Source organism: Cnephaeus nilssonii (genome assembly GCF_951640355.1).
Source record: "Cnephaeus nilssonii genome assembly, chromosome: 21".
Lineage (NCBI taxonomy): Eukaryota > Metazoa > Chordata > Mammalia > Chiroptera > Vespertilionidae > Cnephaeus > Cnephaeus nilssonii.
The window spans coordinates 8,817,569-8,834,232 of NC_137092.1; the positions used below are offsets into that span (position 1 = coordinate 8,817,569).

The window sequence follows — 16,664 nt, forward strand, 5'->3', positions numbered from 1 at the left end:
AAAAACCCAAATTGAGTCTTGACCATTTTTAAATTTCAGGTCAAGAAATGCCAGTGCTTCTGATATAATTTTAAAATAATGATCTTTATATACTATAGCTCTCTTGCGTGCAAACTGAGGAGATGGGGAATCTTCCTTTCCTAATGGGAAAGATATGCAAATGCAGGGCCCGAAGAAAACACAGAGCATCCAAGTCACTCACTTGTCCATTCATTCGGTCTTCAGGGAGGATTTCTTGTTTTATCTTCACCAGTTTAACAGCAATGGGTTTCCCAGTCCGCCGGTCAGATGATACTTCAAATTCAACATCATCTGAAATATAGAAAGTGCTGTGTTTGTTGTACTAATTTTGATAAAAAATAGTATCTCATGTTCAACCTAAACTTAATGTAGCATTTGAGCTGCCTTACACTAGTGATTCCCAAAGTGGGGTCCCTGCACCAACAGCAGCCATTACCTGGAAGCTTAGCAGAAACACAAATTCCCGGGTCCCACTCGTCCTATTAAAAAGCAATCTTTGGGCAAGCAGTACAGCAATCTACGTTTTTAACAAGACTTCCAGGTAATTCTGATATACATTAATGTTTCAAAACCATTGCTTTAGACTAAGCCATATCTTAGTTTTCATGGCATTTACACATGCTGCAAATAAGGCAATGTAACAATCATGAACTTTGGCAAGTTTTTTTAACCTCTGTACCTCAAGTGTATAACGAGAATTAACCGAAATAATATTCTCATAGGGTTTAGAGTACTTGGTACATAAAATATTCATGTTAACTATTGTTCGTACTTTTTTTCCTCAAAGATATTTTTTAAAATACACACTGAGACTTGGTAACTTCAGTCCTTTAATAAATAAACCACACATTTTCATATGTAAAAATGGCTTCCCTGGTGTTAGCCAAGATGATTTTTCATATAGTGCAAGTGTGAAACTGTAAGAGTTATTTTTTCAGGTACTACCAAACTAGTACCTGGTAAAATAATCAAAACTAACATTAGAAAAGTTGAATCTTTCTATGGGCCTAAAAGCAAATACAGTATAAAGAGTCACTATTAGGGGAGTAACTTAAATCTTCTAAGTATCTATTTAAAAAATATTCAAAGATATCTTTTAATCAGCCTGTCATCACTCAAAAAGACAACACTACAATAGAAATCAGAATTCTGCTAGTTTATACAGACATACTTCAGTAATTGGTAGAATTAAAAGACCCAAACTAACACTCTCATTAGCAAGTTGATATGGAAAAGAAATTTATGATTGGTTTTTTAAAAAAGGAGAATCAACAGATTACCTCCTACTTTTAAGTCCTGCAGGTTGCCATTATACTGTGAACAGTGGAAGAAAAGTCTAGCTTGACGTTCTGAACACTGAATAAATCCATAAGAGGTTAGCAGTTTTTCAATAACCCCAGTTTCGCGCAGTGCTGCTGAAGTACCATTGGGGTACCCATTGTGTCCATTGTTGTGGAGAAGGTTTGGATCAAAGCTCATCTGTTTTGAAAAGAAAAAGAACTCAATATATACAGATCTGTACATTATCTCCACAGCATAGGCCTAATGAACAAATCATTAAAATTTTTAATATAAAAAGGCAAACAAAATAAAGATAAAATAGATAAAAGGGAGATTATGGGCTTTTATTGTTGAAATGCAAATTTAGCTATTAAAACATTTCAGAGTAAATATTTAAATTATTTTGGGAAATTGTCCCAATTTATGGTAGAATTTTTGCTTACTAGAAAAACAGAATTTCCAGATGCTAGTATTAAGGTAAATCAACAACATAAGTAAAAGCTGCCTTTATGTTAACTTTACCAACAATCTTAAAACAATTTGGTAATTAATATTTAAGAGAGGGCAACCTAAACTATGAGCACACTTCCTTAAGAAATTTATTAACACTTACTTGGAAACTTAAATAGAAACCTTAATACTATTTCGTAAGCCATGCACCTTGAAGACAATTACTTAAGTTAGTAGAGATTAAAATAAACTTTATATGCAATACTTATTTCAAACCAGAAAATATCAGAATGCATGCATGCTTAGTTCCTTTAATGGAAAAGAACCCAAAATAGTGAGTTAGAAAACAAGTGTTTTCTAACATAAAACTCCAAGAAAAAAATTCTTCAATTCTGAAAATGTTCAATCATTTCACAGGTACTTTTAAGAAGTCTTCACCTGTTTTAGACACTGATAAAATCTCTAAATGCTGTTATTTTTATGATCAGATAAAGCAAAACATTCCTTATAGAAAAGGGGAGCTATTTAGATGTAATGCAACGCAACCTCTTTAGTTCATCAAATACTGTCCTCACATTGGATATTTCACTAACCCATAAAAACAAATTATTTTTGGTTTATAAGCATTTCGTTTAAGTTGAACATTAATAAAAATGTTTTTCGCCGAAACCGGTTTGGCTCAGTGGATAGAGCGTCGGCCTGCGGACTGAGAGGTCCCAGGTTCGATTCCGGTCAAGGGCATGTACATGGGTTGCGGGCACACCCCCGGCCCGGTAGGGGGTGTGCAGGAGGCAGCTGATCGATGTTTCTCTCTCATCGATGTTTCTAGCTCTCTATCCCTCTCCCTTCCTCTCTGTAAAAAGTCAATAAAATACATTTAAAAAATGTTTTTCATTAGAAAAAAGTACTAAAGTTGTAGAAAGATAAAGCCAAACACAAATACTTAAACAATGTGTGGGATGGCCAAATCATGCAAATCAAAGCACTCATATCTGTAGGTGATTAAGTTCTAGTTCTTTCATGCTTAATATTATTCTGTCTGACATGTATTAACTCATTTAATTTTTACAAAAACCCATGAGAAATATTATCCCCATTTTAACAATGAGGAAAAAGAGAGAGGCTAAATGACTTGCCAAAGTCAAATGGTAGTGATGTCAAACCAAGAAGGCCTAATGTCTACAATCTGGGCTCTAAACTAGGGCTTCTCAAGTTTGTTACACCTGGCAATCTAGTGATCTGGTTAAAATACAAAATCTGATTCAGTGGGACAGGGGTTTGAGATTCTCCACTTCTAACAAGCTCCCAAAGTGATACTTTTGAATCTTGGACACACTTTGAGCAGCAAAGCCCCACACTACTGAACTTATCTTTCAAGATTCAAGGTGAAGGATATGCTTAGGGAAGTTAGAAAGTGAGTTTGCAAGGTATTTTAACCAAACTGAGTAGCCCTCCAAAGTCATGCTCTAAACACAAAGCAAACAAGCTGGGGTAACTGCTTCCCTGACTTACAGATCTCTGATACATGGGGGTCCTCTTTTGTTTTTTTGTCCCAGATGAGGTAGAAGATGAAGATAAAGGTAAAGAAAGTGAAGGAGGGGATGCAGGAGGGGGATGAGGATCTGATGACACAGTAAAAACGTTCTCCATCTTAAACAGCTGTGATAACATAGCACAATGTTTATAACTGACTTACATAGCAAACTAATATTCAGAATACAAAGATTAGGTTAAAGAAAAAGCACTTCTACTTGAAATCCTTTTCAATAGAATGAAATGGAAACCTTGACATCTAGTCTTTTACCCTTCTGAATAAAGGTAAAGCAATATTCAATTTTTATTATCTTATCCAACCCAGCACAATCAATCACTAAGCGTCTAAACTTATTTTTTTTAAAAAACAGATGAAGAGGTATGAAGAAACAACTAGGAAAAGCAAATGACACAAATGAACATTCTCTTCTTTGGCACACTATCTTTTTTCACTATAAAGTGAGGAATCCTTTCTGAATTTCAAGCCTTTATTTCTATCCACTTTAGAAAACTTAAGAAAATTAAAAAGGAAAATTGATCTTCATAAACCTAACTTCCCCAAATTACCATTGTTTAGCATTCCATATTAGCATACTTCCTCAACTTTGAATTAGTAGCAGATAAATTTTCACAATGTATGTTTTAATTCCAGCAAGTCCCGACTTAAACTGATGGGGACTAGTCCACATTCCTGAAGTCACTGCCCTTTCCTTAATTATCTGGTTTCACAAGAGCTGTTTATCTAAATACTTCCAATTTACAAGGGGCCATAAACCAAGGATGTAACAGCTTAACTAGAGGGAGGTCAGTGGCCCATCCAGGACATTAGATACAATCTATACAATCGATGTAACAGCTTAACTAGAGGGAGGTCAGTGGCCCATCCAGGACATTAGATACAATCTATACAATCGATGTAACAGCTTAACTAGAGGGAGGTCATTGGCGCCATCCAGGATGGACATTAGATACAATCTATATAACCTAAATTAACCATTCTAACTGATTCTCGAGCGAGGGGGGGGGGCTGTGAGAGTCCACTACAGAAGCTTGGTAGTTAGGAAACAAAGAAACTCAGAAATATATAAAGAGAAAATCTCACTGTCTAAGTTGTTCAGGATCTGGATCTTATAGAGTCCCCTGAACCAGAGCGCTGTTTTGAATAAAGGCTTTTCCTGAAACCTCCGAGTGTCCAGCTGTCTTCTTCCACACCAATTCTATAACAAAACGTCCCCATTTTTACAAACAGTTTCTAGCTTGGACAACTGGATAGACAGCATTCCTACCTGAAATCCTAGCTTCTAAATAGTACAGATGGAGTTTTTCTGAGAGACCAAAAAACCAAGAGATCTGCATATATATGAATAAATATAATCTTATGGGAAAAATCTCAATTTTGGCCATAAAAGTGGCCCCATCTAGCAAGACAATAATTTAATCTAGTGACATTTCAACTCAATAGTTGAAAATATGGTTTTCAGAATACTTTTAGAAGAGAATTGATTAAAAAGATTTTGTATCTGATCAAATAATTAGGAAATCGGAATTATAAACTGACTAGAGGCCTGGTGCACAAAATCGTGCACGAAATCCTGCACAGTAGGGTCCCTAAGCCTGGCCGGTGATCAGGGCCGATCTGTGGAGTGACCTGCGGGGGGGCGATCACTGGGGCCCCCGCTGGCACCCACCCTGGCCAGCCTGGGGCCTGCTCCTGCATTGAGCGTCTGCTCCCTGGTGGTCAGTGTGAATTGTTCTGCTGTTTGGTCAATTTGCATATTAGGCTTTTATTATATAGGATTATTGTCCATCGGGAAACTACAAACCTACCTCGCAGTGATAATCAAATATTGCACTTTCAGTAGTATTTGCTGATTCTTCTTTTTCAGCACACGTTTCAAAGGATGAAAGTTGCTAGTATTTAAAAAAAAAAAAAAAAAGAGAGCGAGAGAAAATGATCTATCAAGCTAATAAAGAATACAACTGCTGCTGCACCGGGCAATCTCACAGTACAGCACTGAAGAAAACAAAGACTACTAGCAGCGTTGGGAAGTGCTCTTTCAAAGCTGTTGAGTAGGCACAAACTTCTTGTTTCAGATCAAGTGTTGTGTCTTCAACTTAAGTGTACTCTTCTTTGGTCTTGTTGGTTGTTTCAAGTTTGTTCTTTGCCTGATCTGAACTTGAAGCAGCAGTTTCAGGTGGTAAAGTCTGTTCTGTTACACTTCATACTAGAGATTAAAAAAAAAAAATAAAGACATTAAATATAACTTCCATAAAAGAACCCAGGACAGAGGATAGGTACAGGGATCAGCTCATCTCATTAACTTAGAATCATTGGTCAAGCAAGCAATACAGACAACTTAGAAGCACATTCATTTGATGTTATTTGAGCAATCTCTCATGTGCTAATGGATACACCTCCTTTAACATCATATACTCAAAACCAGAAATTATTTCAGTCATTGTTGATACCCACTCAAGCTCTAAGTTACATAACATAATATTTAGTACAAATGTTTTATAAACATTTAGCACTATGTTAGGTACTGTAGAAAATATAAAAGAAGTTCCTGCCATTAGAGGGGGTTGACACTCTGCCGAAAAGAGTTATACATGGAGAAAAAGCAGAATATAGGACAAAAATATCAAAAATTAATTTACTCAACGAATATCTGGGTGCCCACTACATCATATACTAGAAATACTAGGTATTGTTTAATCACCACTGTATGTGTATCAAAGCAACATGGTAAGCAAAGTCAAAGAGGGCTTTTAATAAAAGGTGGAATTTGAGCTTAATTTGGAGAAATGGGCAGATTTTTTAAAGAAAACAGCTGAGGTGTGAAATATCATATAAGCCAAGTCAGTCAGAGTATGCCACTAAATTCTAAATCCCCTGAGAGCAGGGTCCATGTATATGATGCTCTATGCCCAACGTATCAAGGGAGGTTTATTGCATGAATGACTGTGGTAACAAGTGTGGCTTGTTATTTTCAAAGGAATCAATAGGCTAGTCTGGCTAGGACAGAGGTCAGGATTAAAGTGAAATGGGATATGTGGTGTGACAGGTATAGTGGAGCCAGGCTATGAAGCATTTCAACTTGATATAACAAGAAACCGTCTTAGTTCTTTTTTTTTCTTTTTTTAAAAATTGATTTCAGAGAGGGAGGAGAGAGAGAGAAACATCAATGATGAGAATCACCGATTGGCTGCCTCCTTCGTGTCTCCTAATAAGGATCTCGATCCACTGAGCCAAACCAGCTAGGGCAGTCTTGATAAAAGAGTATTAAGTCTTGAAATGCTTTGGGAGATAGATGACTTAGTGAAGAAAACAGAGAAACATTAATGAACTGTTGCCATAAATAGATGAGAAATGTCTACAGAAGAGAAACAATTAAGATGAGATAAAATGGAAAGAGAAAAATGTATAAATAAAAGAATTGTGCTTTATATTAGCTATAAAATTATTTTGCACTGATTCAAATGTTAACTAAAATGCTTTATCTGGGAAGAAAAAGGTAGATTTGGTCTTAGATAAGCTGAAAAATGAATATATATTTGAAAAACATCACAAATAAGAACCATAAGAAAAAACAAACAAACATAATTCAGACAGAGGCCAGCCAGAGTTGGTGAAATAGCTTAGACTAGCACAGCTCAATTCTAATCACTGTTACTAGTAAAATGCCAGTATCAAGTAATTTAATCTCACTAAATTTCAGTTTCTCATATGCAAAATGAAAACTTAGTAATAACTGATCTGTGGCCATTTCTTTTGTAGTTATATCTAACATCCTATGACATTACATTGCTACTTCAAATATCAGGTGTTACATTTGTCCAAACACAATTTTATTTGGATCATTCTCCTATTACCCAGACTAGATACTTATTCTTAGAGCTATGGTTCTCAAATCACTTGGGAAGATTTAAAATATACCTATGCCCAGTACCCAAGAGTAATTTAACTGGCCTAACGAAGGGCCACTTCCGTAATGACTGATTCATCCCTCTCCACCTCCACACCCAATGTTGCAAGTCTTAACAATATTTCCTTAAAGGTATCTTTTGTATTCATCTTATGTACTAAATGACATCATATGTTAATCCAGGTGTCTAACATCTGCCAGCTTCCAGTGTCAATCCCCTCCATTTTGTCAAATAATGCTGCCAAGACTGATCTAAAACTTCAATTTTATCCCATCTCCTTGTCCAAAATCCTGTGACTTTTCCAGCACTCTTTATGGTAAGTGGTAAGTTCTCAATCCTGGCTGCATATCCAACCCAACCATCACCTGGGCAACTTAAAAAAAAAAAAAAAATCAAAGCCTGAACCCCACCATGACATTCTAATTTTTCACTAGGTTTAGTTCTCAGAACTTGGTATATTTTGTTTATTCCCTTTCCCCAAGATGTTTCTGACTTGCAACCAGGGTTTAAGATCCACCACCCAAGATGTCTCTGTTCTACCTTGCCATCTTTACCTTCTATTGCTCTCCACTTCTCCTAGACAAGTGCACAGCCTCTCTTCCCTAATCTTTAAACACAACGCTTGGAAAAATTCTTGAATTCATCACTTCTTTGTGCATATGGCTCTTCCCACATAGAATATAACTTCGCCATCTTCAAGGTGACAAAAAAAGCCACACCCACAAACAAACACCCTTTCTTGACCATACAGGCATTGACTTATTACCTTAATTCCCACTATGTGAACAGTAACTCCTACTGCCCGTATCATTCTTTTTGGTATCAAATCAATTCTGTACTTTGCTTACATCATGTTTATGCATCTTGTTCCTCCAATTTTATTTCCAAATTCTGAGGCAAAAATCAAGTTTATTTCTCTATTACAGTCCCCAAAGTGCCTAACCCAGTACTTCTAAACTTAACCATGGCAGAAAATAATATAGCAAAAAGTAGTTGATCCATAAATTTTTGTTTTGGCTAACTATATAAAGTCTTAATTATCTAATCAAGAAGTAATCTTTTGCCAGGCCAGTGTGGCTCACTGGTTGAGTGTTCACTAGCTCAGGCACAAGCCTGGGTTGCCGGCATGGTCCCTCGTGGAGGTTGGGAGGGGGTGCAGGAAGCAGCCAATGGATGTTTCTTTCTATCCCTCTCCCTTCCTCACTAAAAATCAATAAAAACAGTTAAAAAAATAAAGAATTAATCTCTTAAAAATAGACTTGGTACAATGGTTTAACCTTAATAACTTAGGTCTATTTATGAACCCAAACACCTTAGAACTGCTATCTGATGATATCGATGAGAATTTCATCAAACTACTAACAAGGTTGTGCATATTATGTGACAAAGAATCAAGGAAAAAAACTTATCTTGAAAAATTTGAACTGATTTGACAGCAAGTTTCAAAACTTCGTATGTCAAATTTGCTGAAGGAGTTAACATCATAGATATCTTGACGCTTAAAAATGTCGAATTTCATGCCCAAAAAAGAGCATTTGCAGGAAGTTTTAATTCATTATTTTGAAGAAAAAATTATTGCATACTTTGGGAAGCTTATGGTGAACATGCTCCATCTCGAGATACTTGTGAATGCTGATTTAAACACTTTAAAAGTGATGATTTTGATGCGAAAGACAAAGAACATCTAGGTCAACCAAAAGAGTTTGAAGACCGACAATTACAAGCATTATTGGATGAAGATGCGTGTCAAACTCAAAAACAACTTGCAGAAAGATTAAACGTTGCTCAGCAAACAATTTCCGATAGTTTACAAGCAATGGGAAAGATTTTAAAGGAAAGAAAGTGGGTGCCACATCAACTGAACAAAAGACAAATGGAAAACTGCAAAGTCATCACTAAAATGTTGCTTCAACGGCACAAAAGAAAGTCTTTTTTGTATAAAATTGTGACTGGCGATGAAAAGTGGATTTATTTTGAGAATTCCAAACGCACAAAATCATGGGTTGATCCAGGTCAACCATTAACATCGACTGCAAGGCCAAATCGCTTCGGAAAGAAGACAATGCTCTGTGTTTGGTGGGATCAGGAAGGTGTGGTGTATCGTGAGCTTCTAAATGCAGGTGAAACCGTTAATACAGATTGATACTGACAACAAATAATCAATTTGAACCACGCTTTGATCGTAAAATGACCGGAATGGGCCAGAAGACACAGCAAAGTAATTTTGCTTCATGGTAACACACCTTCACACACTTCAAAACCAGTTGAAGACACATTAAAAGATCTTGCCTGGGAAGTATTAACCCACCCGCTGTATCCACCAGACCTTGCTCCTTCAGATTATCACTTGTTCCAATCAATGGCACAAGCACTTTCTGAGCAGCACTTCAAAATGTATGAAGACGTGGAAAATTGGGTCTCTGAATGGTGTGCCTCAAAACAAGAAAAGTTCTATTGGGACGGTATCCACAAATTACATGAAAGATGGGGGAAATTTGTAGCTATCGATGGTCATTACTTTGAATAAAGCACTTTTGATGATGATGAGCCCTAACCGGTTTGGCTCGGTGGACAGAGCTTCGGCCTGCGGACTCAAGGGTCCCAGGTTCGATTCTGGTCAAGGGCATGTACCTTGGTTGCAGGCACATACCCAGTGGGGAGTGTGCAGGAGGCAGCTAATCGATGTTTCTCTCTCATCGATGTTTCTAACTCTCTATCCCTCTCTCTTCCTCTCTGTAAAAAAATCAATAAAATATATATTTTTTAAATTATTTTTTTAAAAAAGCACTTTTGATGTTTCTCTTGAAATTATCGTGTTTTGATTACAAAATCTGCCATTATTAACTGGTAAACCTAGTATTATGTTAAGAACTGCCAGGTTTGCCACTTAGTAACACAGAAATAAAACACTTCCAGAATCTAAAATCTGAAGCATTAGAGGGTCAGTCTTAGGCATTAATAAAGCCTATTAGGATATATTAAAGCTCAAACAAACCCACCCAAAATCATGAATATACAATTCAGAGTGGCTAAATTTCATTTCATTAGTTAACTTCAGTTTTGACATTTCCATGATTAACTAAATACTTTTCAATCAAATTAACACTTAATAAAACACAAGATATCCATTAAGGAACAATTTAAATGTGGACCCCAGTCTCCCTGGTTGCTAAGTAATCAACTCCCTTTTCCTTTGCTCTGTATGAAACATTATCACCAATTATCACGTTGTTTTAGGAGTTAAAGCCAATTCCTTGACTTGAATTGATAAAACAAATAGTTAATCCCTATTTCACCTGTCTCAAATTTATCAACACCTATTTTGCTATTTACTAGCTCCCCCAGTTGCCAAGCCAAGCACATAGTAGGAATCAAATTATTTTGTGATATCAGTAGTCCATCTAAAATATATCACATAACCCAGTTTACCATTTGACAAATTATTCTCAAAGTTTGTACAGCACTCACTTGGGGAAAATGTTAATGAAAGGCTACACCATTTTACAAAAGTCTCCCCACTCCGCTGGCCAGTGTGGCTCAGTTGGTTGGAGGATCATCTTGTACACTGAAGGGTTGCAGGTTCAATTCCCAGTCAGGGCATATACCCAGGTTATGCCCTGATTGGAAATTGAACCTGAAACCCTTCAGTGTACAGGAAGGGTGCGTAAACGAGGCAACTGTTTGCTACTTCTCTAAAGTCAATTAAAAAATAAAACCATATCCTCGGGTGAGGATTAAGAAAAAAAAGTCTCCCCACCATCTAACCTACTTTTTTCAGAGTACCTTCTTCCTTTGAGAAGAGCGAAGACCCATAGAGGCAGCATGGGAATGAAAACTCTCTATTGTTGATTTACACGAATAATACTCTTGCCTTTAACTTTCCCGTTCATATTTCTTGGTGCATTAACTCAAGTTAAAGTATATCGCATTTTGCTAATAATATGTACAAACTGAAGTGCTTAACAGGTTTTAATTCACTTTTATTTTATTATCTGAGGAAAGTAATTAACCAAGTTCAAACAATTTATGTCATCAACATGTTGAATGGAAATGAAATAAAAGTCAAATTGTTTCAACTATCTTTCTGTGCATGCTTAGTAATAATTATAATTATGCTGGGTTGTTAGCTACCTTACCAGCTACTAAGTTTTTTGAAATTAAATATACATCTATCACTTAACTGCTTCTACATACGCTAATACTTGAAATGGGACAAATGCCAATGTGGGAAGAAGTGTTTCAGACACACACTCAGGTAACAGTGTAGACCAGCACTGTTCAACAGAAATATAGTGCAAGCCATATATGCAATTTAAAATTTTCTAGCAAACATATTAAAGTTGAAATAGGCAAAAGTGTTCAGGTGAAATTACGTCTTATTTAAGCGAATATATCCAAAATGTTATTTTCCACTTGTAATCAAACTATATAAATGCGTTTTACATTCCTTGAAATCTGATGTTTTGCTTTGTTTTTTACAATTACAGCACATTGCAATTCAGAACTGTGCACAGTTCAAGTGCACAATAGCCAGACATGGCAAGTGGCCACATTGTCAGAGCAGGTGTAGACTGATGAGGGGGAAAGGCGTTAGCATGCCCAATAAAGCAACAGTAAAAAGGCCTTTGGGCAAAGACTTTCATTTTTAAAAAATATATATTTTATTGATTTTCCACAGAGAGGAAGGGAGAGGGATAGAGAGAAAGGGAGAGGGATAGAGAGCTAGAAACATCAATCAGCTGCCTCCTGCACACCCCCTACTGGGGATGTGCCCGCAACCAAGGTACATGCCCTTGACCGGAATCGAACCCGGGACCCTTCAGTCCGCAGACCGACGCTCTATCCACTGAGCCAAACCGGTTTCGGCAAAGACTTTCATTTTTAAAAAAATATTATTTTTATTGATTTCAGAGAGGAAGGGAGAAGCATCAATGATGAGAATCATTGATAGGCTGCCTCCTGCACGCCCCCTACTGGGGATGGAGTCTGCAACCCAGGCATGTGCCCTTGAGCCTCCAGTCCCCAGGCTGACACTCTACCCACTAAGCCAATCGGGCTGGAAAACATGTTAATTTCAAGACAAAGGGATTAATTAAAAGCCTGATTTGGCAGAAAGGATTTAAAAACAAGAAACAATGGGATTAAAAAACAAAACACGTGTCATTCCTACCATAGCATCTTCACCATTTAAGACACAGGGATTAAGTCTTTAAAAATAGTTATATGTCTGGTGGGTGTGGTCTACCCATAAACCAGCAGGTCACAAGTTTGATTGAGTCAGGGCACATGCCTGGGTTGAGGGCTTGATCCCCAATAAGGGGCGTGCAGGAGGCAGATCAATGATTCTCTCTCATCACTGATGTTTCTAATTCTCCCTCTCTGAAATCAATAAAAACATGTTTTAAAACTTTGTTAAAAATAATTATAAATCTTCTAGCTGTAATCCTTCATTATGAAAGAAATCCTACAATTTTTACAGCACTGCATAAGACAATTTGGGTCAAAGGTCTCAAAGTAATTTCCCTGATCTTGAAAAGGCAAAGCTAAAAAGGCACATCAATTCTTCATGTTTCTTTAACTAACAAGAGGTCAAGATTTTTATTTTGGGGGGATTACGGTTCTAAAATTCAACTCCTTAAAAATGGATCCAAACAGCGTTTCTATGTTTCAACTACCTGGTCAAAAGTATCCTTCTCACAATGTGAATAAACTTAATGCCACTGAAGTGTACACTTAAAAATAAAAAAGGTTAAAATGGTTACTGTATGTACATTTTGTCATAATTTAAAAGAAACTATTTTTTAAAAATGTTGCATGGCCCTGCAGAGTGTCTTTAGGTAGAGTGAAAAAAAAAAAACAGGAATAGGATAAAGCATGTCAGTTTTCACACTCATTTTTTTATTTACTAGGAATTTACCAGAATTTTCAACCACTCTAAAGGTCATAGTTAAGTCAGAACTTATTTACAAAAAAAGGAAACCTATCTTCTGTGCTTCAAATACTTTACTTTTCAACTCAGCTGCTATAAATACTCATCTCGATGGTAAACATCCAGAGCAGCTGCAAAACCATTCAAACCACTACCATCTCTTTTATTTCGGGCCTACGGCTAAAAGGAAACAAAAAGAAACAAGATAGAGTATCTAGGTTTTATGACTGAGGCATATGCCTTTTTAAGTATATAAATCCCCTCTTTACCTACACCAAGAATACCCATTATTGGTTAGTATCAAAAGGACACCAAGCTGTATTGCCCCTCAATGTAGTGTTGAGAATGCCTGCGTTCTAGAAACCCCAAATGAAAATTACTCAGCCTTTGATCTAGAATGACTTATATTAGATGAGCTATAACTTGGTACCCACATTTTATAGACCAGTAGCTCTGCCAGTTCATAGCGTCCTTGATAAAAAACTAAGTCTCTCAAAGGAAATAGATTTAACTACCGGTGCCTTTGAGCGTCCTCTCTCCCCCTTCACCCTGTTTCCCAGCAGTTTAAAGAGGACCATTCTTCCCCTCCTTTTAGGTGCAAAAAAGGAAACTGTCTAGCACACTTCAGATTTGTGTGCTTGCAGAATGGGAGGCTGCTTTAGAGAGCGTTCCCTGCCTCACTTCTGAGTCAAACAAGAGAGGAACCATCTGGATGTTTGTAAAGGAAAATCTTAAAGCGAAAGAACCGTGTCACTAAATAATCGTACCGATAAAAACTCGGATGGTAAAAACCTAGAAAGTCTCTCCGACCAGGGCTCTAAAAAAAATAACTCTATATAGAATGAAGAGGCCCAGACGATCATTGCACAATGTGGGGCTGGCTCTTGCATATAGTGAGAGAAGGTGGTAAGGAGGATGTATTCCACTGAGCTCTCACAGAGCACGCCCTAACTTCAGGAGAGGGATGAGAGCCACATGCCTAAGATTAGGCTCTACCTTTCTCGAACAGTCGAAAGGGAGGCGAAGAAAGGAAGGTTAGATACAGAGACCGAAGAGACAGATCGAGGTGAGCGGAGGTAAGGATGATAATCAGGCCGCGCTACAATGCCAGATGTGGCCGGGGAAAGGTGTCTCTAAGCATTTCGATGCAGCAAGACATCAGCCCATACACAAAGGAGGCGCCAGTGCCGCACTGCGCTCTGGTACTCGTAGTCAGACCCCCAAGCCGATGACAGCCGTGAAACTATAGGGTCCAGAATAAGAATAGGCCCTTCTCCGCAGCCTCCGGCTCTCCCAGCCTCACACAAAGGACCGCGCCACCACCCCTCTGCCCCGCCCGCCGGGACTTGTAGTTCCCGTTCCCCCGCCAAGCCGCAGAGGAGAAAGCGGCCAGACTACAACTCCCAGCAGCCTCCGCGGCCGAGCCCCGCACCCCTGCCTCCATCTTGGCTGCGGTCGGAGCCTCCATTTTCGCTCCCTCCCCCCCTTAAGTCACCACCACCGCCACCAAGCGCGGACGCCTGGTCTCGACTCTTCGTTTCGGCTCTGCGGCCTGACGTGAGGCCTAGACAGTCGAACACAGGCCGGGTGGAAAAGCCCTAGGCGGAGACTCAGGGTGAGATTTTCCCTACCCGGAGCTCTAGGAGTGCCCACCTTGACTCTGAAGTCTCTCCCGTTAGTCTTGGTCTTTTCATCCGCCCTTAGTCTGGCTTCTTGCTACCCACAATTGGACCCTAGGGTCGTACTCACCCCAACAGCTCAGCGCCCCCTCTCCAGCGCCGCCATAAGCAGCACGGCCCGGTACGTAGGAATAAATCTCGCTTCTCTCGCGAGAGCTGCGGGCTCCGAGCGCGTGCACAGGAAGGGGAGGGTAGCGTATTCCTCATACGCTTGCGCACGAGGGCCGAGTGACGCCCACTGGTGCGCTGCGCTTAACCACAACCAAAATGGTGGTTACGTTCCACTACATTCCCTCCCCCACAATCTGCGGGAAGCAATCTCTGAGTTTACTGACTCCGCTGGGACTCTGGGGGCGGGGTGACAGGTGATTTCGGCGCTCTGATCTTTGCTAACCTGAATATGCTTTAAGCAACTAGACCTGGGTAAATCTAGAAGGCGAACAATTTGGAGGGCATATCCAGGACTATCATATGAAGGATTTCTCTTTTCCCAGCAATGATCCAAAAGCTCCCCAAACCCCAGTTTCTTCTCACAGTGTAAGCCTTCTTTCGTCTGTTATATTAGACTGGAATGTTCATTAGTATAGGAGCCAGGTAATTTGGAGGTCTTAAGTGAGACCTTTGTCTCCCAGAAACGACCTTGCTTGCAACAGACGGACAAGAGTGGGCAAGAAAGCCTAATCATTAAAAAATAAAATAAAAAATCCTTTTGACCTTTTTGTTACCAGAGGATATTTGTAGTGTATCAGGTAATCAAAGAGGCTGAATCAGTAACCAAAAGGTTGAAATCAGAGCAAATCACCTTGAGTTCTAAGAGGAGGCAGTATCCTACTTCTGATGTTCCAAGATTTTTCTCTCCATCTCAGTTGCTATTCCAATCCCATACCACCTCCAAGGTGCCTTTGTTCTCTTTTATGTCTTCCCACGCTTTCCTGGGCACAGATATTTGCCTCACTTTCAATGCTTTCATAGCTCACTCTATTGTGATTGTTAGTCTATAATAGCTAATGATACTTTAGGACAGGGTCTGTGACTTTCATCTTTGCAGTCCCGGTTCCTGACAGTGCCTGGACAACTCTCAAAAGCTTGTTGAATGAATTATCACTGAACATCAGTGTAAGAAGTTGTTAGAAATTGAAATGTTCTGTTGGGGAAGTACAGAATGTAAACATGCCAAACCAGCTGTTTCAATTTCCTTTGACCAATTCTTAAAATGAGATCTCTCTCCCCCAGCAATAGATCTGGATATTCTAATCTAACGTTACAGAGAAACTGCCCTGGGCTCTTGCTCTAGAAACAAGGTCATGTGGAGCTGGGCTAAAAGTAGAATTAGGTCTAAGAGCACACATTCTCAAATATCACAGCAATGGTAAATGTAAAAAGTAATAATCTTACTAAATTCTATAAATACAATTCCTATTAATAAGAAAGAATAAAGTCTGGATTTCTACCATTACACAAGCTCCTAAAGACCTTCTTAAATCATATAACCATTACATCTCCTCATTTTGAATGTCTCAATGTCCTTTAAATTCCTCTTTGACCCATAGTTTGTATCAATGTACATTTAACAAAATGAAAATATGTATAAACCCAGAAGGATACATTTTAACTTCCAATGCATTAAAGAAAGTAAAAGATGGAGTGATTTAACCTAAATTACTAGTTTAAATGATTTATTCTTTCTACAAGTACTACACATAATTAGTGGTAGGTTTCATTTTTATTATATTATTTTTAGGAACTTGTGAAGTTTTTATTAAATCCACACAAATGAAAACCATATTTGAGGAGCTGGGGAATGCGGCTACCAAGGACTGGGAGCCAGGCCACCAGAGGGGAAG

The 16,664-nt window shown here is 38.4% G+C and overlaps 1 protein-coding gene across 4 annotated transcripts in view; it reads right to left on the reverse strand.

Moving 5' to 3' along the window:
* CSDE1 (cold shock domain containing E1) overlaps window positions 1-15,036 on the reverse strand; it is a 33,596-nt gene extending 18,560 nt beyond the window's left edge. For 2 of the 4 annotated variants that reach the window (XM_079761742.1, XM_079761741.1), the window contains exons 1-4: window positions 14,891-15,036; window positions 5,113-5,510; window positions 1,302-1,500; window positions 203-312 (exon numbers count right to left, since the gene is read on the reverse strand). In XM_079761742.1, coding sequence (XP_079617868.1) covers window positions 203-312; window positions 1,302-1,500 — 309 coding nt within the window. In that variant the 5' untranslated portion in view covers window positions 5,113-5,510; window positions 14,891-15,036. Of the gene's footprint in view, window positions 1-202; window positions 313-1,301; window positions 1,501-3,264; window positions 3,519-5,112; window positions 5,511-14,890 lie in introns of those variants that run through there. The other 2 variants (XM_079761743.1, XM_079761744.1) reach the window with 2 other exon arrangements.
* Between the last annotated feature and the right edge of the window lie 1,628 nt (window positions 15,037-16,664).